At 41.6% G+C, this 24,954-nt stretch overlaps 1 protein-coding gene across 1 annotated transcript in view; it reads left to right on the top strand.

The window, feature by feature from the left end:
* The window catches only part of CNTN5 (contactin 5), a 407,321-nt gene that overhangs the window by 8,017 nt on the left and 374,350 nt on the right, over positions 1-24,954 (top strand). The window contains exon 3 of the mRNA XM_065397605.1: positions 23,611-23,734. Within this exon, the coding sequence (XP_065253677.1) occupies positions 23,611-23,734 (124 nt within the window). The remainder of the gene's footprint in view (positions 1-23,610; positions 23,735-24,954) is intronic.

Genomic DNA, 24,954 nt, shown 5'->3' with positions numbered 1-24,954 from the left:
AAAAATAACCCCAACTACACATACAACATGATGGGGGCTAATTTAGCTACAACGAGTCAGGAAAAAGATCTTGGCGTCATCGTGGATAGTTCTCTAAAGATGTCCACGCAGTGTGCAGAGGCGGTCAAAAAAGCAAACAGGATGTTAGGAATCATTAAAAAGGGGATAGAGAATAAGACTGAGAATATATTATTGCCCTTATATAAATCCATGGTTCGCCCACATCTCGAATACTGTGTACAGATGTGGTCTCCTCACCTCAAAAAAGATATTCTAGCACTAGAAAAGGTTCAGAAAAGAGCAACTAAAATGATTAAGGGTTTAGAGAGGGTTCCATATGAGGAAAGATTAAAGAGGCTAGGACTCTTCAGTTTGGAAAAGAGAAGACTAAGGGGGGACATGATAGAGGTATATAAAATCATGAGTGATGTTGAGAAAGTGGATAAGGAAAAGTTATTTACTTATTCCCATAATACAAGAACTAGGGGTCACCAAAAGAAATTAATAGGCAGCAGGTTTAAAACAAATAAAAGGAAGTTCTTCTTCACGCAGCGCACAGTCAACTTGTGGAACTCCTTACCTGAGGAGGTTGTGAAGGCTAGGACTATAACAATGTTTAAAAGGGGACTGGATAAATTCATGGTGGCTAAGTCCATAAATGGCTATTAGCCAGGATGGGTAAGAATGGTGTCCCTAGCCTCTGTTCGTCAGAGGATGGAGATGGATGGCAGGAGAGAGATCACTTGATCATTGCCTGTTAGGTTCACTTCCTCTGGGGCACCTGCCATTGGCCACTGTCGGTAGACAGATACTGGGCTAGATGGACCTTTGGTCTGACCCAGTACGGCCTTTCTTATGTTCTTATGTTCTTATGTTCTTATCCACCCTGTTATATTACCTATTTTTTTCCTGAGGCAGCTAATTTCCAAGAGTGATCATGTGACTCTTCAGCGTAGACATGGACATCTCCGTGGTTCTGTGACGTGTTAAGTACTTGTGGTTCTGTTTGTTTATTTAGGTGGGTGGATTTATTACAGGGAAACTGATAGTGATCTCTCTATTAGGTTGCCTAACAGTATGCATTGTTAAAAAAATATCTTGTGATCCTTCTTTCAGGAGCTCTAACATCTCCATTGTTTGCTAGGGGACTCTGAAAAATTTGGCAGGGAGAAAGCATTGGGGTCAGAAAAGAGCATTTTCTTTGTCCCATGAAATTCTGTTCAGGTTTAGCAGTTACATATTTTTTGAAAATTGCCGTTTTCCTTCTCCCACGTGCTATTCAGGAATGTTTTGGCAGTGTGCCAGAATAATAACTGAACACGAATGTTCAGGCTCACACCACCATCAGAACAGCAGCAGTGGTGCATTAGGAGCAGGCAACCTCTCCCAGAGGGAAAAGAGCGAGCCAGGCTCGGCTCCCTTCTATAGCCTCCTAACACAGAACATGAGTCTCCCTCCCCCCATGAGGGCACCGCACCTTGTATGAGTGAGGGAGAGAGGGGATGGTTGCCTTGAATCAACCCCATAGACCAAGCACATGGCCCCAATCCCCCATCCTGTCCCCCCTCACCTGTCACCCCAAGATAACCGCGTCTCCTGATGCTAGCTAACAGTTAGTCCTGTAATACAAGCTGTGCTGCAGCATTGAAGATTCAGGTTAAAACCCAACCAATGATGCATGATGGATGTTCTTACAATTGCACATAGTAGAATTTATTACTATCTTTTTCCTTTCTACAAAAAATGGAAAACTATATGCAAACTCCTCAAATTAGCTGAACATTTCATTTGCAAAGTCAAGCACTTGAAATTAGAAATGCCAGAATTCAGGTTGCCTGTGCAGACTTGATTATGTCCTCTTGTGCATATGCATTATGATGGTCTTTAATTACATGATCACATATTATTTTTCCACAGGAGCCCCATGTCATTCAGAGCACAGGCTGCAAGATGCTCTGGTGATGAATCAGGGCTCTGTAGTGAAGAAGGCTGTTTGTAGGACCCTGGCCTCATTTTATGTAGAAGTTGAAAGGCCTTTAAAGAACAAAGCAGGGAACTGCATAAAGAGAAAGATTAAGACAAGCAAATCCACAAAGGAGAACTCTGTTCTATCCCTGCCTCTGCCACGGAGTTCCTATTTGATGATGAGCAAGACACTTAAGTCAAAATTTGGCAATTGGTCCTTAATTGTGTGCTCCTCATTTTCAAGGTGCCTAGCTTGAGACGCCTAGGGCCTCATTTATAGGAATGATGAGCTCTTTCCACTGCAACTGAAGCTAATGGGACTTGTGTATACTCGGAATCTCTTGAGGTTAAGGCACACAAATGATGGCCATCCATGAACTCATGAAGGTCTGGAATTCTGATCTTGGCTCTACCACATGTTCATGATGTGGCCTCAGAAAAGACTTTTTGTCTTAGCTTACCCATCTGTAAAATGGGGATAAAAACACTCTTTGTTCACAGTGAACATAAGTTCATTATTTGTGTGACACTCAGATACCTTGGTAATGAGCTCCTTAGAAAAGACCATAAGGAAATGTGTAATCCTTCATTCATTGCATGCTGTACTGTAAATAAGGCTGGGACCACTAACTGAATGATGAGCATAAAAATATCAAACATCTGCATCATTCCCTGAGCACAGTCTATCTTGTGCAATGAAAGAAGCATAAATAATTGTAAGTGGTCATGTAATTAAAGACTATATCATAATGCATACCCACAAGGGGGCAGAATTACAGCTGAACATGTCATTTATAATTTAGTATTTCCTAACTTTTGAGGGCTTGATTTTGCAACCTAAATAACATAACAACGTAGGTCTTGTGGTTTTTTTGTGTATAATATGAAAAAATATGGAGGATATAGATTTAAAATACTAAATATTGGCCTTTTCAAGAAAATCTGTAACTAAAGAGGGGGCTGTAGTTGGTGGACTACAGTGCAAAAGGGTGTTCCAAGTGTCAGGGTTGGTAAGGAAAAGGCTATTAATATAAATTATTATATTATTCTTTTACAATAGATTGTCTGACAGAAATTGGAAAATCAGCCCAATAGTATGTTACAGTTGTTGTACAGGCTTTGTGTTCAGCCTGTGTAAACTATTGGTGTTCTTAGCCCAGTTCCCAGTGGGTGGGTGTTAATAACGGACATCCACGTTGTCTGTTGCTGATAAAAAAGCCAAGAATTAGATGAGAATTTTTCAGACATTGCATTGTAATACTCTGGTTACTTATGCTACATTCACATTTCTGATCATTGAACATTGTCATAACTATAAAGGGAAGGGTAACAGCTCTCCGGTGTACAGTACTGTAAAACTCCTCCTGGCCAGAGACTCCAAAATCCTTTTACCTGTAAAGGGTTAAGAAGCTCAGGTAACCTGGCTGACACCTGACCCAAAGGACCAATAAGGGGACAAGATCCTTTCAAATCTTGGGGGGGGGAAGGCTTTTGTTTGTGCTCTTTGTTTTGGTTGTTGTTCGCTCTTGGGACTGAGAGGGACCAGACATCAATCCAGGTTCTCCCCATCTTTCTAAACAAGTCTCTCATATTTCAAACCTGTAAGTAAACAGCCAGGCAAGGCGTGTTAGTTTCACTTTGTTTTCTCAACTTGTAAATGTACCTTTTACTAGAGTGTTTATCTCTGTTTGCTGTACTTTGAACCTGAGGCTAGAGGGAAATCCTCTGCGCTCTTTAAGTTTGATTACCCTGTAAAGTTATTTTCCATCCTGATTTTACAGAGATGATTTTTACCTTTTTCTTTAATTAAAAGCCTTCTTTTTAAGAACCTGATTGATTTTTCCTTGTTTTTAGATCCAAGGGGGTTGGATCTGTATTCACCAGGAGTTGGTGGGAGGAAGAATGGGGGATGGTTAATTTCTCCTTGTTTTAAGATCCAAGGGGTTTGTATCTGTATTCACCAGGGAATTGGTGAATGTCTCTCAAGGCTACCCAGGGAAGGGAATTAGCTTTGGGATGGTGGCAGCGGACCAGATCTAAGCTGGTAGTTAAGCTTAGAAGTTTTCATGCAGGCCCCCACATTTGTACCCTAAAGTTCAAAGTGGGGAAGCAGCCTTGACAAACATAATGATCACATCAGGCCAATTTATTTATATATTGTAGGATAAGACACTTCGCAACTCAATTGCAGTTCTGGCTATCACACGCTGTACCTTCCTCCTTTCATTGAAATAAACTGCCAACCATCATATACAAAACAAAGATACACTTATTATCAATCAGCTAATATGGTTCAGAATCTGGTGAGCATAAAAATACATTGGAGAGTCCTTTGATACCAGAGTAGTTAAAAATTAGCTCATCTGTCAATGAATATAAGTGTATAGTTTGGATTCCTTTTAAAATTTCATACCCAAAAGTTGCTTGTTGAAATCATATAATATATTTTAAATTTAAGAAATATTCCCAATCCACTATTTCCTGCCCAATGCTAATTCAAATAATTCTATTAATTATGGTAATTGGCCAGATTGCTGCTGAAAATGAGAACTTACAATTTTAAATGTGTGCACAAACTGGCTGATTCGTCAGCCTCCCCTGCAATATGTACACATACACTCTCCAAGGCAGGCATGTCATTATATAAAATATGATCACTACCATAACGGGTAAGTTAGATATAGAGATCTGGCAGGGTGTTAATAAAAGGCCTGATGATGAACAAAAAATGTTGCCTGTGGGAAATTAAAATAGTAAGTGATGGCATATGCCTGCCTACACCTATTTCTCAATGGATGTAACTTGGTTAAATAAAGGCTTTGATTTATTGTGTATCAACATCCTTGTTGTGACACTTCATACCTTTTTTATCTCTTCTCATTTTATGTTCTTGCTCACATATTAGAACAGAAAAAGGAAATACAACTTAGTGTACAATCAATTTGTGGAATTCAATGCCTCAGATTGTCAAGTACTATGATTCATAGATTCCAAGGCTGGAAAGGACCTTTGTGATCATCTAGTCTGACCTCCTGTATAACGCATCCCATGGAATGCCCCCAAAATAATTCATCCAATCTTGATTTAAAAATCATCATTGATGGAGAATCCACCACAACCCTTGACAAATTGTTCCAGTGGTTAATTACTCTCGATGGAGAAATTACTTACTAATTTATTAGAGTTCTTTGAAGGGGTCAACAAACATGTGGACAAAGTGTACTTAGATTTCCAGAAAGCCTTTGACAAGGTCCCTCACCAAAGCCTTTTATGTAAATTAAGTTGTCATGGGATAAGAGGGAAGATCCTCTCATGGAGTGAGAACTGGTTAAAAGACAGGGAACAAAGGGTAGGAATAAATGGTAAATTTTCAGAATGGAGAGGGGTAACTAGTGGAGTTCCCCAAGGGTCAGTCCTAGGACCAATCTTATTCATAAATGATCTGGAGAAAGAGGTAAACAGTGAGGTGGCAAAGTTTGCAGACGATACTAAACTGCTCAAGAGAGTTAAGATCAAAGCAGACTGTGAAGAACTTCAAAAAGATCTCACAAAACTAAGTGATTGGGCAACAAAATGGCAAATGACATTTAATGTGGATAAATGTAAAGTAATGCACATGGGAAAAAATAACCCCAACTACACATACAATACGATGGGGGCTAATTTAGCTACAACTAATCAGGAAAGAGATCTTGGAGTCATCGTGGATAATTCTCTGTGTGCAGCGGAAGTCAAAAAAGCAAACAGGCTGTTAGGAATCATTAAAAAAGGGATAGAGAATAAGACGGAGAATAATCTTATTGACCTTATATAAATCCATGGTACGCCCACATCTTGAATACTGCGTACAGATGTGGTCTCCTCATCTCAAAAAAGATATACTGGCATTAGAAAAGGTTCAGAGAGGTATATAAAATCATGAGTGGTGTGGAGAAAGTGAATAAGGAAAAGTTATTTACTTGTTCCCATAATATAAGAACTAGGGGCCACCAAATGAAATTAATGGGCAGCAGGTTTAAAACAAATAAAATAGAAGTTCTTCTTCACACAGCACACAGTCAACCTGTGGAACTCCTTGCCTGAGGAGGTTGTGAAGGCTAGGAATATAACAGGGTTTAAAAGAGAACTAGATAAATTCATGAAGGTTAAGTCCATTAATGGCTATTAGCCAAAGGGTAAGGAATGGTGTCCATAGCCTCTGTTTGTCAGAGGGTGGAGATGGATGGCAGGAGAGAGATCACTTATGTTCTTAAATAAAGTGTAAATGTGTAAGTCTGTATTTGTCAAGCTTCAACTTCCAGCCATTTGATCCTGTACTACCATTCTCTGCTAGACTGAAGAGCCCATTGCTAAATATTTGTTCCCCATGTAGGTACTTACAGATTATAATCAATTAATCTTTTCTTCATTAAGCTAAATAGATCAAGCTATTTGAGTCTTATCACTATAAGGCAGGTTTCCTAATCCTTTACTCATTCTTGTAACTCTTCTTTGAACCCCCTCCAATTTATCAACATGCTTCATGAATTGTGGGCACTGAAATTGGACACAGTATCCTAGCAGCAGTCATACCAGTGTCAAATATAGAGGTAAAATAACCTCTGTACTCCCTACTTAAGGTTCCACTGTTTATACCTCCCACAGTTGCATTAACTCCTTTGACCTACAGCTTCACATTGGGAGCTCATGTTCAGCTGGCTATCCTCTACGACCCCCAAATCTTTATCTGAGTCACTGTTTCCCAGGATAGTCCTACATATTATAAGTATGGCCTACATGCTTTGTTCCTAGATGTATACATTTACAATTAGCTGTATTAAAACACTTTGTTTGCTTGTGCTCAGTTTGCCAAGTGATCTAGATCACTCTGAATCAATGACTTGTCCTCTCCATTATTCACCATTTGTGCCAACTTTATCATTGATTTTGTTTTCCTCCAGGTCACTGATACTGTTAAATAGCGCAGGGCCAAGAACCAATCCTTCCAGGGCCCCCTGGAAACACACCTGCTCAATGACAATTCCCCATTTATAGTTACATTTTGAGACCTATCAGTTAGCCATTTTGAGTCCATTTAATGTGTGCTGTGTTAACTTTGTGTCATTCTAATTTTTAATCAGAAAGTCATGTGTTACCAAGTCAAATGCCTTACATAAATCTAAGTATATTGCATTGGTACTATTTATTAACCAGACTTATAATTTCATCAAAAAAGATAGTAAGTTAGTTTGACAGGATTTTTTCATAAATCCATGTTGATTTGCAATAATTACATTAACCTCCTTTAATTCTTTATAAGTCAAGTCCTGTTATTGGTCCATTATTAGATGGAAATGGTAGAATTATCAACAATAATAGTGAAAAAGCAGAAGTGTTCAAGAAATAGTTCGGCTCTATATTTGGGGGGAAAACAGATGATATAGATTCATTATATGGTATCTCTGGAGGATGTTGTTATTATCTTGCCCACAATCGATGTCAGGTTGACAGGTATATAACTCCCCAGGATATTCCGTTTATCCTTTTTAAAAAATGGCATAACATTAGCTTTCTTCCAGGTTTCTGGAACTTTCCTAGTGCACCAACGCAGGGATTCCCTATCCCCCCCCCCCCCAATTTCCCCAACACCCCTGCAATGGACAATTAGTTACATACAGTGTTGCCAATTTAGTCATTGGTTGGAAATTTGAATTGAAATTGAAACATTAATACACCCTTTTAAAGCATATACAGTGTATGATAATACACTTGTACCTGAAAAAGTATAATAGGTTTGAAAAGTACAAAGACTAGCTTCTTCACACAGCTGTTGTTTTTTCTGACAATGTTGGCACATTTGTTTCGGCAATGTTGGCCAACCTTATAATTTCAAATTATGATTTGTAAGCAAGGCCTAAATGAGCTCTCCCCTGACAGCTAGTGATGAGCCGGGGTGGGGGGAAGGCTTCAGGACCAGACTGTATTTACATGAACTCACCTACTCTGCCTAGGTATCCAGCAGACAGAACAGTGTTGCCCAAGTTATCAATTTTGGCTAGTGTTGGGTTACAAATCACTTTAGTATTGAAGGTGGGGGTCATGAAATGTTGTTATCTTTATTGTATGAGTTAAAGGGCATCAGAACTATACTTAGCTTGTCCTGATTGAGAGGGTCACCCTCAATGCTTAATTTTTTCCAAGGTTGAGCCCCGGCACCTCTCGGCTTGGCAGTTCATAGCACCCCAGGATCTCTGGGCTAGCCACATCAGTTATGAAAGTAAAAAACTTGCTTGAGCCCGGCACCTCTTTCATTATAAATTAAGCACTGGTCACCTTCAAATGAACTGCACTTGCTAAGCAAGGGGTTTGGTTGGCAGATCCCAGTGGGGACAACACAGGGGTTTTGCTCGGTGGTGTGGGCTGTGCCTAAGAGTCACAGGCACAATTTGACTGCCCCTCTCCCCTATTTAAAAATAGAGCTTATTAGGCTCCATAGAGAGTCTTTTGTTTTGTTAAGTGACCACTAGAGCTGAAATCACTAATAATCAGGTCTAAGTGCTTAGACCTGTTGCAGGACAGCATTTCTGTGGAAAAGACAGCCCAGCCTGTGTAACACTGACAGACTTGGGTTGTCGGTAGGTGGAATCAAACTAGGGACCTCTGGAGCATAGTGCATGAGCCTCTACCCGTATGAGCTAAGAGCCAACTGGCTCTTAGTTAAGGCTAGGTCTACACTACAGCGGGGGGTCGACCTAAGATACGCAACTTCAGCTACGTGAATAGCGTACCTGAAGTTGCGTATTTTAGGTCGACTTACCTGGCTGTGAGGACGGCGGTGAGTCGACCGCTGTTGCGCCGCCGTCGACTCCGCTTCCACCTCTTGCCGCGGTGGATTTCCGGAGTCGACGGAAGAGCCATCGGGGATCGATTTTATCGCGTCTTCACTAGACGCGATAAGTCGATCCCCAATAAATCGATTGCTACCCGCCGAATCGGCGGGTAGTGAAGACGTGCCCTAAGACTGTAGAACAGACTCATTTTATCTCTCTCTTTAAGTGGTCTTGGTGCCACTAGATGGGACAGAGCACCACACTCAGGAGGTGTGTGGGTTACATACTTCCCCTAGCTGAGGAAGTGCATCCCAAGCTTCAGAGACTTCCCAGTCGAAATCCCGAATGAGCCCCTCCCTTGTAACACCGACAGACCCTGGTCATCAGTGGGCGGGATCGAATCTGGGACTTTTGGAACTTAATGCATGTGCCTCTACCGCATGAGCTAAAAGCCAACTTGCTGTTATCTAAGGCTGTAGAGCAGACTCATTTTATCTATCTCTTTAAGTGGTCTCGGTGCCACTAGATGGGACACAATAACACATCCAGGGGGTGTATGGGTTACACCTGGACTTGCTGTGAGGTTCCCCACAGAGAGCTGAAATCCCTGACAGCTGGGTGGAACCTCAAGAGACTGACTCACAGAGGTCATAGTGGCAGGGGGCAGCAGAAGGTGACGGCGCAGGGCCATCGGCAATGGTGTCGTGAATGCTGGCACAACAAATAATAGCAGCCAGAGTGAGTGGCAAGCAGCTGGAGGAACGAGCAAGGTGCCTTCTCCCCTGCTACCCCCCAGGGTGGGAGGTGAACTCATGCGAATGCACGTCTGAACTCTGGGTCTTCACTGGTCAAGGGCAACAACTATGAGTGGGGTGCAGTAGAGGGAGAAGGGAGGGGCACGTTAAAGGAACATTTGTTTGTTGGACTGTGTTTTAGTGACTTTGCTCCAGAATGCTAGATTTCTGATTGAGAAACTTATATAAATATATATTTCCTAGTAGGCCAAGATTTTTAAAACACATTATTTGCCAAGGTCATTATCTCACATTGTTGCTATCTCAAGAGGTCGTTATCTTGGGGAGTTTCTGTACTAAACATTTTTATTAAAATATAATTTTTACATGAGAACATAAGAATGGCCATAATAGGTCAGACCAATGGTCCATCTAGCCCAGTATCCTGTCTTCTGACAGTGGCCAATGCCAGGTGCTTCAAAGGGAATTAACAGAACAGGGCAATTATTGAGTGATCCATCCCATCATCCACTCCCAGCTTCTGGCAAGCAGCGGCTCTCAGAGCATGGTGTTGCATTCCTGTCCATCCTGGCTAATAGCCATTGATGGATCTATCCTCTATGAACTTATCTAGTTCTTTTTTAAACCCTGTTATAGTTTTGGCCTTCGCAACGTCCCCTGGCAAAAAGTTCCACAGGTTGTCTGTGTGTCATGTGAAGAAGTACTTCCTTTTGTTTGTTTTAAACCTGCTGCCTGTTAATTTCATTGGGTGACCCATAGTTCTTGTGTTATGTGAAGGAGCTTATTCACTTTCTCCACACCAGCCAAGATTTTATAGACCTCTATCATATCCCCTCTTAGTCCTCTCTTTGCCAAGCTGAAAAGTCCCAGTCTTTTTAATCTCTCCTCATATGGACGCTGGTCCATACCCATAATCATTTTACTTGCCCCTCTCTGTACCTTTTTCAGCTCCAATATACTTTTTTGAGATGGGGCTCCAGAATGGCATGCAGTATTCAAGATGTGGAGGAGCTTGGTTTGCCAGACTGATCAGCAAAGCCAATGCTGACAAACTATATGAAAAGGCTGCAAAACACCAATCCGCTGGAGTCGGGACTGCATCGACATGCAGAAAGCTTTATGAGCCAATCATTGTCAAAGCCAATTTTAGAAGTACTTAACAAGGAGGTTAAAAATGCTGGAGACACAACACAGTTTATTCAAACAAACATGGCTATCACATCATACTGTCTCTTTAAACAAGAGATACCACACACTACAAACTGGAGTCCAATGTTAAGTGCATTGTCATTTGTTAATCCTGAAGTTGGACACTGGTTCCGACCAAGACCAGCAAATGCTCACTATTTTTCTGCAAAAAACTCAGCTAGCTGGTTAGAAGCATGCAGTGCAACAGTGAAAGACTCAGCAGTTGAAAAAGTGAAGAACTCTCTCACCACATTCAGAAAATTTGCTTACATGGCTGATAAATGAACCAATGCAAATGGGTGCAAATTGCCATTCTCTATTGTAAGTCTACTGTTGAAACCACTTGGGTCATTAAATAATGCCATCCAGGCATCTGCTACAACAGTAGTAGATCTCTGTCCAGCAATGGAAGCTACACTTGGATCAATCAGAGAGATATCCATTGAAAACGTACTGGAAGAAGTACTTCAATTCAGAAGTTGACTAATTAGGGCATTTAAATTGACTCCTTAAATGAAGAGGACAAGAAGTGTTTGTTAAACCAGATGAAAAGGTAAAGTACACAGATTTGATTCTTATATCTCTACAACAGCAACTTCTGGATTCTATCAACCTTTACATAGCTTTTACAGATGCCTGTCTTATAAAACACCAACAGTTGAGTTGAGATGGCACTACCTGCAATTGGGCTGCCATGTGATCAGGACAGAATAGAGAAATTGAACACAAAGTGGAATATCATACAATAAACAAATGAAGATTTGACTTCAACTTCTTCTTTATCATCACTAGTGGTTTGACCAATTTTTGTGCTATGTTTCCTGGGATGAAAGAAATGGGAATTCATCTGTTGCTACTTCCAGTCACAACAGCTGCAGTTGAGCATTCTTTTTCCTCATTGAATATAATTTTGTGTTCTGAAAGAAGTCACCTTCTGCATGATCATGAGCATATCATGAAGGACTGGAAGTACCGGACACATGAGAAGCCACCAAAAATGAATGCACTGCATTCATTAACAGGGTTGTGCAAAATTATAACAAGAAACCAAGAAGGATGTAGATAGAGTACTTCACAGTAGACTTGTGCAGCCAACTTTAATTTGTGTTATGATTTAAAAACATGAGTTAAATCTAATAAAATGGTTGCGAAACATTTCTCGGTTTTTACTATGGTGCCATACAGCCCACCTTCGACCTAACTGTCTCACCCTTCATCGGTCCTCACCCCCCCAGCCCCATATTTTTTAACACCCCCCCCCCCATTTCAATTCCTGGGGAAAACACTGATTATTAAAAATCAACATTAGTGGTCCAGCAAGCTCCATAGCCAGCTCTTTTTAACACTCTTAAAAGAAAGTTATCTGGACCTGCTAATTTAAAAATGTTTAATTTTAGTAGCTTCTGTTTAACATCCTCCAGAGATACTAGTGAATTGGAAAGAGTTCATCATCCCCATATGTATAATCTCTTTCCTCCCAGTTACAGAACAGAATTTTTTCTTGAACACTTCTGTTTTTTCACCATTATTATTGTTCCTAATATAATTAAAAAAAAACCTCCTTATTGTCCTTAATTCTGCTGGCCATAGATTTATCATTCTTTCTTTTTGATTCCCTTATCAATTTTCTACAATTACTAACTTCTGATTTAAGTTCATTACTATCAATTTCTCCTTTCTTCCATTTGTTATATAGTTTGTAGCTGCCTTCACTTCCCCTCTAAACCAAGTTTTTATTTTATTTTATTTAACTAGCACAGCCTTCTTCCTCAGTTGTGGGATTATGGGTTTTGGTCATCTAGTAAGATGTTCTTAAATGATACTCAATTTTCACTCACATTTTTCTGATTAAATTCTTCCTCCCAGCTGATTTAGCTCATAATTGTTTTCAGTTTTGTGAAATTGGCCCTATTAAAGCACTTATTACTGGTCTGGACTTTATTCTGTTTGCATATTATAAAAGTGATCAAGTTATGATCACTTGTACCTAAGCTACCATTAATTTTGAATGCTGTGATCAGTTCATCTTTATCATCCTAATAAAGAATTCCCCTATGTTGGCTGTAACACTTTCTGAGTAAGGAAATTGCCATCTATAATATTTTAGAAATTGCAAGGATGTTTTCCAGCATGTCACTCAAATTGAAATCCCACATGATAATGCAGCTTTTTTCCCTACACATTATAAATAGGTGCATAAGGAGGTGGTCATCCTGTCCCCTATTGTGTTTTGGTGGTCTGTAACAGACACCAACTAATACCTCATTTTGTGTTTTATCTGTTAGGATATTGATCCATTAACATGCAAGATCACTTTCTTCTGAGTTATCAGTGAAACAGGTAATGCTATTTTTGACAGAGTGCCATTCTCCCTCCCCTTTTGTCCACTCTGTCCTTCCTCAGTAGGTTATAACCATGAATTAACATTCCACTAGCGTGAATCATACCAGCAGGTTTCAGTAACTAGGTTGAAATTATGCTTGTAAGTAAGCAATTCCAGTTCCCCCTGTTTGCTACTCAGATTCCCACCCTTGCTGTATAAGCAATTCCGGAATTTCTTCTCTTTAGGTCTTTTGGTTCCTTGATTAATTTTGTTCACAACATATCAATTTTGAGTTGACTGAGTGGCAGTAGTGTGCTGTCATTGTATGCAAATCATGCATCGAAGGCACCCCAGACCAGCTGTGCCCACGAGACAGTTCTGTCCAGACCCCAAATGCACAAACAAAATGGTGTTCTATGCACAGTGTGACTGCACATGCACCATACATGTGAGCTCACACTGCATGGAGGATTCCGTTTTCCATGCAAGCGTACAGTTGCATGCCTGACTAAACATATCATGGCACACCACTGCTGAGTCCTCATAGTGGCCAGCTTTCACTGCCCCTCCCCCTCTCAACCCCCTCCCCCAAAGCTAGATCATTTCACCTTTAAGAACATTTGTAATTATGGATGTTCAAATAATAGGTTTATAATAGGTGTAAGCAAATATTATGCTACATAGCATAAACTGATCCTCTGCACGGATTGTGAAATATATACCCCTTCTACTGCTCATCATACACACCCTTTGCAGCATTGCATAATCAAGTGCGATTTCAGAGGACATTTCATTTTTTTCCATGGAACAGCAGTTTTTGGCCACAGCCAGAATTCCAAAATAATGATCTAATTTGGTACAGCAAATCCTCTATTTCTACTTAAGTTTTTCTAAAGCAAGTAGTATATGTACCAGTAAGTAATGCCCCTGAGAATAAAAGTATTGTTAATAAACTTTTCCTAGTCATCTTATTTTCAACTGCTTATTTGCTATGTATCTTTGAAATGCCTAAGGCTCTGATCCTGAAAACACTTAAACTATGTGAATAACCCCATTTACTTCTATGGTACAACTCACATGTTCAAAGCTACTGATGTGCATAAGTATTTGCATGATCAGGCTCGTCTGTTGTCACTTGGCAGACACTCAGATTCAAATCTAACCTTGTAACTTTGCTTCCTTGTGGGACTAAGATGAAGATACTGATTTAATTATGTGAACAAGCTATAGAATTATAGAAGTGTACGACTGGAAGGGATCTTGAGAGGTCATCTAATCCAGCCCCTGCTCTCAAGGCAAAACTATGTAATAACTAGACTATTCCTTACAGGTGTTTGTCTAACCTATTCTTAAAAACCTCCAGTGACTGGCATTCCACAACCTCTCTAGGCAATTTGTTCCAGTGCTTAACTACTATGACAGTTAGGAAGTTTTTCCTAATGTCCAACCTAAACCTCCCTTGCTGCAATGTAAGCCCATTGCTTCCTGTCCTATCCATAGAAGTACAACCTTTTATATACTTGAGAACTGTTATCAGGTTCCCTCTCAGTCTTCTCTTCTTCAGACTAAACAAACCCTGTTTTTTTCAATCTTATCTCATAGGCCATGTTTTCTAGACCTTTAATAATTTTTGTTGCTTTCCTCTGGACTTTCTCCAATTTGTCCACATCTTTCCTTTTCATCCATGGGAAGACTCAGAGAGGTTCATGTTTTACAGGAAGATGCTCTCTTCCCCATAAATGCAGAATGGTCTAAGGATTAGGCCTTGGCCTGACAGCCAGAATTCCTTGCCCTATTGTTGCAACTGTCACTTATTTGCTGTTCATTATTGGGCATATTTTAAACATCCTTTTTTTTAAATGTCTGTTTTCCAGAAGATCACTAGGAGTACTGTGAACATTAGTCAATGTATCACTGTAAAACTTTCCTCTGTCATCAGAATACATGCATGAATTGTTTCCAGTGGTGATGGCTTGCATTGCACCATTCACACTCTCTTAGCAGGTCACCTGTGCTCCAGTAGCATCCATTCACAAGACAGCTGGCAGGGGTTAGGGTGCAGTCTGTGGCCATTGATGTGGAATCAGTCTGTGTGTCCTCTGTGGTAGTAGACAACTGCTATGCCTACATCTGTTTGCTACGCCATTGTAGAAGACAACTGCTATGCCTACATCTGCTTGCTGCATCATTGTACCATGCCACACTTTTGTCCACCATAGAAACTGTTGAGCTCTTCACTATCGAACCAATAACTGGGAGCAGGGGTCAGTGAGTGTCAGGGTGTGTACCGCACACAGGTAGGCCTGTTCAGTACACCTCTGGGGCCCCATCCTGCTCCAAGATCCCTTGCAGAATTTGCCTGGGCATGCAAGGACCCAGTTACCTGTTGGTACCACTCAGGAGGTACTGCAAGGGGCTTGCCAGTGGGTAGGTTATATACCAGCAGGGAGGACATATTAACTCAGCCTCCTTTTCATTGATAGCTGGTGGCCACTGATGATAGTAATAGAATCACTACGTTGATCAGCGTCACTAGCTGCTCCATGTAGGTCTGTGTCACTAACCATGTGGTAGCACCAATCAAGATCATGCTGGAAAGCAATAGTCAGCAATGGGGTTACCCAGATTGAGATCAACCACCAATGGATTTTGAGGCACAGAGGCTGAGTCTAAACAGTGGCAGACTGAGCAGGCACAGATTGTAATCCCTTCCTCAGCACTGAGATACTTACACACTTCCTGCGGAAAGGACCGCCACTCACGCATCGATCTCTTTAGCCACAGCCTTACTCACGGAACATAAAACCATCGTCCATGTCATCTCCACTCATGAAGGACAACAGCCCTGCCCTGCCTCTTCCCACCCAGTTCTGACCCCTCCCCCGAGCGCGTCCCATCCCTTCTCCTCCCCGGACCTCCTGCACACCGTGAAACAGCTGATCATGGCGGGCGGGTGGTGCTGGGAGGAAGGAGGAGGAGTTGAGTGATGGGGCAACTGGCAGATGGGAAGCACTGCGAGGGAGGGGGAGCTGATAAGAGGATTGCCTGTGAGTGCTAAGCACCCGCTAATTTTTTTTCATGCGTCTCCGGGGCTGAAGCACCCCCAGAGTTGGCGCCTGTGGCTGAGACCCTTGAACCCTCACTCTGTTTGACTTCATTGGGACAGTGTGTAGGTGCAGGATTGTGTGCTAGCAAATCTCACTGCATCAGTATTGCCACCATTAACAGATCACAAATTATAAGATGGACCACCAAAACTCCAGAGATTGCCACCCTCTCCCAAACCAAGATTTCAATTTTAGAAGATATTGTGGGGGTTTTGTCTCTCCTGATTTCTGAATTCCCTCTGCCCTTCCCTAGGGTTTGTGTGAGACAGTTAGTGTTGCCCACTCTCCCAATTTTATTGGGAAAATTGATTTTGGGCCCAGCTGCAGGAGCTCTCAGCCCCATGTCGGCCCATCCCCTGCCCATCAATGAATTCTGCCCCCACCCAGCTCCCCACCCCTAGCAATTCAGTACCCCTCAGTTCAGCTCCCCTCAACCTCTGTTTCTCATGGGGTTCTTCACCCCCTCCTTTCCCAGGGGGCTGCAACACATCCTGCTGTATTAATTTAGATGGACCATATGGGGCACAGGTGCTAACATAACCCAGTCATTATCCAACATTAAACAGTTTTAAACAAGATTCAGGTGTTGGTAAACAGAGACCTGAGCCTGCTTAGTACCATGGCTAACACACCATGAAAAATCCTTTCATTAATGTACAAAAAAGAAGGAAAAACAGTTACAGCATTTGAAATGTAAAGTAGTAAGTAAAGGCTTTTATTTTAACAACATCCCTTGGTCCCTTTTGCTTTAGCTGCAGAGAGATTTTAGAAGGAAAAACACCCTTCTTTGACAGTCTCTTAGATGGTATCAAAGATGATAACTGTTCTTTTGCGGGGAAAAGAGAATACATTCGTTGAAATGAGCTGGAGCTGTAGTTATTGCTGTTGCTGTTAAAGTCCGATCCTGTTTTTTAGAAAAAAAAACCAAGACATACACACACAAAAGGGGAGAGGAAAGAACAGCAAAGATAGAAGCTGTATTTTCTGTCTCTGATGCTGACTTTCACTTTCCCCCTCACTGCTGGAAAAACACAGGCACATCACATCATCTTATTAGCCACTCTGAGACCTAGCAAACTCATCCTGGCATCAGGCTATTTAGGGCATTGATTTAGCTGCCTCTTTCTGGTCACAGACTTACAGCACTGTTGCAAAATATGCAGTCTTGACCGGCTAAGCAAGACTTTTTTTAAATAGAAAGAAAAAGGAGAAAGAGAGGAATGAGAACAAATAAGATAGGGAAGAAAAAAGGACACATTCCATAGAAGTGTAGGGGTGGGAGGAACCTAGAGAAGTCACCAAATCTAGCCCGCTGCACTGAAGCAGGACCAATTAAACCAGGAGCATCCCTGGCAGGTGTTTGTCTAACCTGTTCTTAAAAACCTCCAAGGACAGGGATTCCACAAACTCCCCTGGAAGCCCATTTCAGAGCCTGGGGTGGCGGTGGGGAGACAAAGGGCATGTCTACACTGCCCCACAGTTTGGACTAAGGTGGTATGAATAGCAGTGGGTACCGAAGTGCTGCACTGTAACTCCTCTTCCCCATACGGATGCTGCAGGCATGAACTTTAATTTCACAGGACCTTTAAGTTTGTGCCTGCAGCGTCCACACTGGGAAATTAGAATGCAGTACTTTGGTACCTTATTTCAAGCTGCAGAGCAGTGTAGACATCCCAGGTCTCACATCCATGGGGGTGGATGGGATTAAGCTGATGGAGGTGGCTTTGTTATGTGTCTCCCTCTCTCTGGCCCAGTTGGGTGAGGACATTTCTCAGGATTAGGTGAAGAAGTTCAGGGATCCCAGGAAATGGTGGAAGTGGCAGCAGTGCTCAGGTAGCCAAATTTTCTCCCCTCAAGTCTCTTTTTAAGGACCCCAAAAGGGAGTGATGGGTGGAATAGCCTGGCCCCTCATTACTTTATCTAGCAATTAGGCCCAACACACCAATTTTGGTTTATTGATTTTCGATCCTCAACTCCTCTAGTTTACCAGGCATGATCTTAACATAGCCCTTGAGTTATACCAGTAAAGCCTTTTTGTATGGACTGTTTCAGCTTTTCTGTCTCCCTTTCATATCGTTCCCACCAACATGTGTTGTTATCAGTTATTGTGATATCTTATAAACTTTCACTTTTCTCAGCTGAGCTCACAATTAGGTCCAGTATTACAATAGCCCCCTCTTTCCCTTCCAGGCTGGGGAGTGGGCAGCTCCAGGAGCTCTTCACCCCTTCCCAGGCAGGTGTTGCCATCCTGTCCTCATTTGCTCACAGGAGAGGAGGGGAGAGGAGCCGCCCTGTGGGCTCTTTAGAGCCCTTCTGTGAGAATGGCATTGATTTGCTATGGGGAGGAGGAGAGAGAGCTCTTCCTGCAACAGCTTTGACTGGTTATTTTGCCGCAGGAGGCAGGCAAATGGTGCATCCATCCAGAGGGCACAAATTCTTGACAGGCCTAGAGCTTCTTGCGTTATCAGGAGACTGACTCTAGTCCCCGCAAATCATGTCACTGGTGAAAAAAATCACGGAAGTTGATAACTTTGTTGTATGAACAGGTTTGAGAGGCTGCCTCTAATCATATGCTCCATTCTGACAACTGAGATTAATTGAGGTATATGTTTTAGTATTACCTAGATCTGTGCTCAGTGGCACTAGTGAGAGTATAATAGATTTGCAATCATTGGGATTTTACAAGAATTTGGACTAACCAATTGACTTCTAGTTTTCATTCATTAAACCTTCCATATTATTTTTAACTTTTACTCCAGACATCAGTAAAACCCTCCATGTTACAGCAGGGCATTCAACCCATAGGAACGGGACTTGGAGTTTGTTACTACCAACAAGAACTCCAAGGTTGTCAGTTTGATAAAGGCAGAATGAAAGACAGATACTGTTGCAGACAGGATAGCAAATAGAAGTAAGGTCAGGGCCGGCTCCAGGCACCAGCGAAGGAAGCAGGTGCCTGGGGCGGCCAATAGAAAGGGGCGGCACTCTGTCCGTTGTTGGGGCAGCACGTTCGGGTCTGCGGCGGCAATTCGGCGGCGGGTCCTTCAGTCCCTCACTTTCTCTTCGCCGGCACTTTGGTGGCAGCTCAATCAGGTTTTTCTTTTTTCTTTTTTTTTCCCTTCTTCGCCGCTTGGGGCGGCAAAAAAGCTGGAGCTGGTCCTGAGTAAGGTCAGAACAGATGTAGTATAGGTAACAAAATACTCCATAGTAAATGCTACACGTTTTTCTTTTCTTACCACTATCCCAAGCTACTGCAAATACACTTGAACACACAGCCCACCATACCACCAAACGTCGGAATATTTGGATAAGATAGCATCTAGACTTGAAACCATGGCTTGATTTTATAAACCACCGTTGCTTCTTGCTAAACTCTAGTCTCATCAATTTCTTATTCTAGTAGTCTACCTTGGCATGCAGCTGAATTGCAAGAAACAACTGAAGGTCATTTTTATTAGTATTTTTAGCTTGCTTAAAGGCTGGATTACCAACTGAATCTTTTGGTTGTGAGAAAAAGCTGGTGCTGACTTAGGCCGTTAGTACAGGATGTAAAATAACTTATATAATGTAAATGACACAACAATAGCTTATTGTTTATAGAAGAAATATAGAATCATAGCCTGATCTGAAAAACTCCTGTACATAAATTCCACTGAAGCCATGTGTCTACAGATGGTCTTACAACAAACATGCTGAAGTAACTATTTGCAGGATCAACCAGTCCCTTTAATTGTTTTGCAGCAGTGGGTTGATATAGACAATGGCATTAAGATACTATGCTACTGTAAGCATAGAGGGGGAAAAACCTGAAAGAAATGGAAATTGGGGATTGTCCATTGCACCTGCTCTGACTTGTTTGCTTCACACATTGTTGAGCTAGTTTTAATCTTGTGTTAGTAGAAATACAAGTATCTGAAGTTATATCTTTTATTTTTTAGATTTTCTACATTTAACTAGCAATAAGCATTTGATTCATTTCAACATACGTAAACACATCTTTATTAAAAAAGATTGAAAGAATAACTACAGTAGAACCTCGGAATTATGAACACCTTGGGAATGGAGGTTGTTCAGAACTCTGAAATGTTCGTTACTCTGAACAAAACATTCTGTTTGTTCTTTCAAAAGTTTACAGCTGAACATTGACTTAATACAGCTTTGAAACTTTACAATTTCCGAAGAAAAATGCTGTGCTTTTCCTTTATTCTTTTAGTAGCTTACCTTGAACACAGTATTGTGCTGTATTTGCCTTTTTTTTTTTTTTTTTTTTTTGTCTCTGCTGCTGCCTGATTGCGTACTTCCAGTTCCAAATGAGGTCCGTGGTTGACTGGTCAGTTCATAACTCTGAGGTTCTACTGTAGCTTTTGTTTGGCCTTTTCCTAATACAGAAAGAACTGAATAAACAAAAAGACACACAGATCTTAATAGAGTACAATTTCTAGAGAGAATCAACTATATGACATCAACATTTGTCTGACAAAACGGTCAACCAGTGAACAGTTCCTGTGATTCTCATCCTTTTTTCATACTCTAAACCCCCCTTTTGGTATATTAGGACCCCTACTCCCAGAATCCTTCTGCTGTCTATCTGCATAACCCTCCCATTTAGAAATATAGAAAGTCACGATGCCCAGGTTATGTACCCCTCCCTCACCCATTAAAGTTGTCCTGAATTATTAATGGATTTACAATGAAGTGCCACAGCAGTTACTATATGGAATTTTAAAAGGGTATTACCATTAGAATTGAATTAGAAGGTTTTTTCCCCATCAAAAGTCATAATTTGTCAACACTTGTCTCAATATTACTTCAGATTACCCACTGTTTTCCCTATAAGTAGGATAGGAGGTGATTGTGATAATAGTTGGCAAATGTTAATGTTATAGACTCAATGTTACATTAGTTCACTACTGGTGAAATATAAGTGCTTTATTGAACTATGCATGGATCTGTCACTCTTCTTAAATTTAGATATTTGTTTTTAAAACTTGTCATCATACATCAGTGTTAAGTAAGGAGCTGGTAATGAGCACAGTGGTATTTTATTTCTTGATCCTGTAAAGGAAGTAAGTCACTGTTCTTCTTTCTTATTCTGCTCTGATTGGTCTCTCTTGTGCATTGGTCACCAGACTCCTCTATCCCATATATATAGTACTGTGTAATCTTTAAAATGCTGAGAGCTCTATAATAGTGAAGGCAAATTTGTATGGTTTAAGTTCACTTCTTTACCTAGGTCAGACGATCTGACAAATGTCCATTACTGAAAAACAGAAAAAAATATTTTCAACTTTTTTGTACAAGTGTCCACCTGTTTTAAAACCAGCTTCTATTGTGAGTTGAATCACTTTAATGGTGTTCATTGGGATTATGGACCAGCCCAAACCGTGCAGCTCTGTGTGCCTTAATTCACTTAGTGCAGTTTGCCAAAAGGGGAGCCCGTGGTCAAAAAAAAGGGGTGGGTTCCAAAAAGTGACCAAAGAAGGCAATTTTTTTCTGTCAACAGCAAGCAGAAATGCCTAAGTGAGGTGTTTTCTCAGGTGCACATACAAAGCTAGTCCTGGGATAGCTTATTTCTAGTTTGGCAGCCTGCCGTGATAGGAGGGTGATAAGGAGCCAACTGCCAACATGTGTTTCTGCAAATATATTAGGCTGACTTAAACAGCCTACTGCAAAATGCTCTCCCCAAGATCCTCAGATGATTTTGGAAAAACCTTGGAGGAGTTTTATTATGTGAACATTTAAAACTGTAAAACCATGATAGATGAACCCTTGCTCCTATGTGTTTCATTGTGTGTAATGGGAAATTTTGCCTGCAAATCCTTAGACCAGTAATTGCAAATTAAATTACAGGCACTGGGCCAAATTCAGAGGTGAGTCTAAGGCTAGGTCTACACTATGGGAGGGGTCGACCTAAGATACGCAACTTCAGCTACGTGAATAGCGTAGCTGAAGTTGCGTATTTTAGGTTGACTTACCTGGCTGTGAGGACGGCGGCGAGTCGACCGCTGCCGCGCCACGGTCGACTCCGCTTCCACCTCTTGCTGCGGTGGATTTCCAGAGTCGACGGCAGAGCGATCAGGGATCGATTTTATCGCGTCTTCAGTAGACGCGGTAAGTCGATCCCCAATAGATCGATTGCTACCTGCCGATCCGGCAGGTAGTGAAGACGTGCCCTAAGAGAATTGGGAGGGAATCTAAGTTGGTATAAATTACACTGTATTTTAATTCTACTACCCTGTATTACACTTGCTGAGACTTACATGATCAGACACATTATACTCACACCTACTTACTAATTTGAAATTTACACTCCTTCTACACACCACATCTAGATTTGGCCCATAGATTCAATGCATACCAGTCTCCCTCAGGTCAGTAATACTAATGCTTATATACTAATATTCTCTAAGTAGAGAGAAAGAGAGATACCAAATTCACAGGTCACATGGGAGGAAAAGTACATTTTAGATTTCAACATACACACAGCTGTGGCAGGACTCATCAGCTGGTGCTGTTACAAATAATTTTACAAATTCTTTTCCTTAGTGTGAGACTATTTTACAGCCCTGAAATAAAGGAGGTGGTGGTGTTTATTTTGTGCTACAATCCACAGGGGACAATTTTCTGATTTCCTTGGGGGTGCTCGACCCCCACTATACCCCAGGTCCTGCCCCCAGTCCACCCCTTCCCTCAGACCCCACCCTACTCCGCCTCTTCCCACTCTCCCCGAGCATGCCATGCCTTCACCCCGCCTTGTCCTGCTCCTGTTCCTCCCTCTCCCCACCCCATCACCTCCTGCCTGAGTCTGAACAGCTGATCAGCAGTGGGTGGGAGGCACTGGGGGGGAAGAGGCGGAGCTGATCAGCAGGGTGCCGGCTATTTTTTTCTGTGGGTGCTCCAGTCCCAGAGCACCCATGGAGTCGGCGCCTATGCTACAATCTCTTTTGGGGGAGCTGTTGAAAGCAGCTTAATTTCTAACTAAAGTCAACTCTTGGGGAAGAATTGCTTCCTGGGAACTGTATATAGATGTATATATAACTGTATATAGGTGTATAGAGTGCAAATAGAACAAGTTACACTAAGAAAATACCCAGTGTCCATGTCACTGATTCCTTATCCAATGGGAGACCGACCTATAAAGCCCCAATATCTGCTGCTGCTCAGCAGAAGGGCAATGTTACATGACCTTTCCCCATGCTTAAATTATTTATTATCCTTACAAACTAATTTAGTAAATTTGTAAGGAAACAATATTCAAGTACCATTGTCTCTGAATTTACTGCAGTGGTGTTTCCTTATCATTTTTTAGTTTTTAAACCCACAGCATCTGGAGGAATTTGATGTTCAGTCTGTGGAAAGAACATATACAATGTAGTGTGATATTATAACCTGAGTACATAAGAGCTCTGATAAGGTAACATTTACTAAGACTTCTGAAACTCAGGCCCCTTGTATTTCTGCAGAAAGTGTTGATTACGGGCCGGTGTTTGTACAAGAGCCAGATGATGTGATTTTCCCTACTGATTCTGAAGAGAAGAAAGTGTCTCTGAATTGTCAAGCACGAGGAAACCCTGCTCCTATTTACAGGTACAGTGAATCCGTTGAGAATTTTTTGCAGCGTTCAGAATGTTTGGCCAGCGTGCTCTCCTTCTGAACAGCAGCATGTGGCTGGTGAACAAAGCAATGGAAAGGTTCAGCAGCCTACGCACAATTTCCCTGTTCCTTGGGCTCTGAGACCAGTGGGGACTCTAAGGAGGCAAGTGGAAAAGGGAACTGGCAGGAATTATAGCCCCACACCCCCAAAATGTGTCCATCCATGTGGAGAGGTCTCTAAATAATTATCTGACCCACATCATTTTAGTATCTGAACAGTTCAAAATCAATAATGGATTTTATTCCCACACCAGTGTGAGATTAGGAAGTGCTATCCCATTTTACAGATGAGGAATTGAGGCACTAGGTAAATTAAGTGATATGCCCAAGGTTACACAGGAAGTCTGTGGCTGAGCCAGGAACTGAACCCCAATTTTCTGAGTCATAATCCAGTGCCCTATCCTCTCCATCTTCATTTATACACTGAGCAAATGGGTAGGCTCTTGCCTCTAAATTTCCATGCAAACCTCTCCCAGCCATAGAAACACAGAAGGACGAGGCGTGCTACTATTTGCTCACCCCACTACCACCTGCCCTTTGCAGGGATCAGCTACCCAACTCCACTGGTCATGGGCAACACGAGCACTTCCCACAGGCCCCACTGTCTCTCTACATGTTTGCGATGGGCACACTCCAGTACTCTGAGCATTTCCCTGGAGTGTCCAACCCCTTTTCAGTATTCACAGATCCAGGCTCCCAGCGAAACTGTACATCCAGCGTACCAGTTCCACCTCAGATCACACTCCATGTAACACACAGTACAGAGATATATTTATAGGGAAATAAAGTATAAGTTTATTTAACAAAGGATAGAGATTCCAAGTAGATGCAAGTAGAAGTATTGGAAACAAATCGTTACATATAAGCATTGAAAAGATTCCAAAAGGCTTGATTGTGATGTGCTGCTATTTGAAAATGGGACTTTGAAAGTTTTAAAAGCACATTTAAAGGTTTTTGAAAGTAAAGTTTAAAAACTATGCAACCATTTTCCCCCCTTCCCACTCCCTCTCATCCCTCAAGCCACCCATTCCTCAACTAGGTGCTGTGTGTTCCTCATGCAGAAACGAGCATAGGTTTTTCATTCTTAAATACCAACATCTGAGTAGCATAAAACTGATAAGTAAAATATTACTATTTCTGTCAGCCTTTAGGCA

The sequence above is a fragment of the Emys orbicularis genome, chromosome 1, assembly GCF_028017835.1.
Source record: "Emys orbicularis isolate rEmyOrb1 chromosome 1, rEmyOrb1.hap1, whole genome shotgun sequence".
NCBI lineage: Eukaryota > Metazoa > Chordata > Testudines > Emydidae > Emys > Emys orbicularis.
The sequence above is the reverse complement of the archived record's forward strand: the minus strand, read 5'-3'. Positions and strand labels throughout refer to the sequence as shown.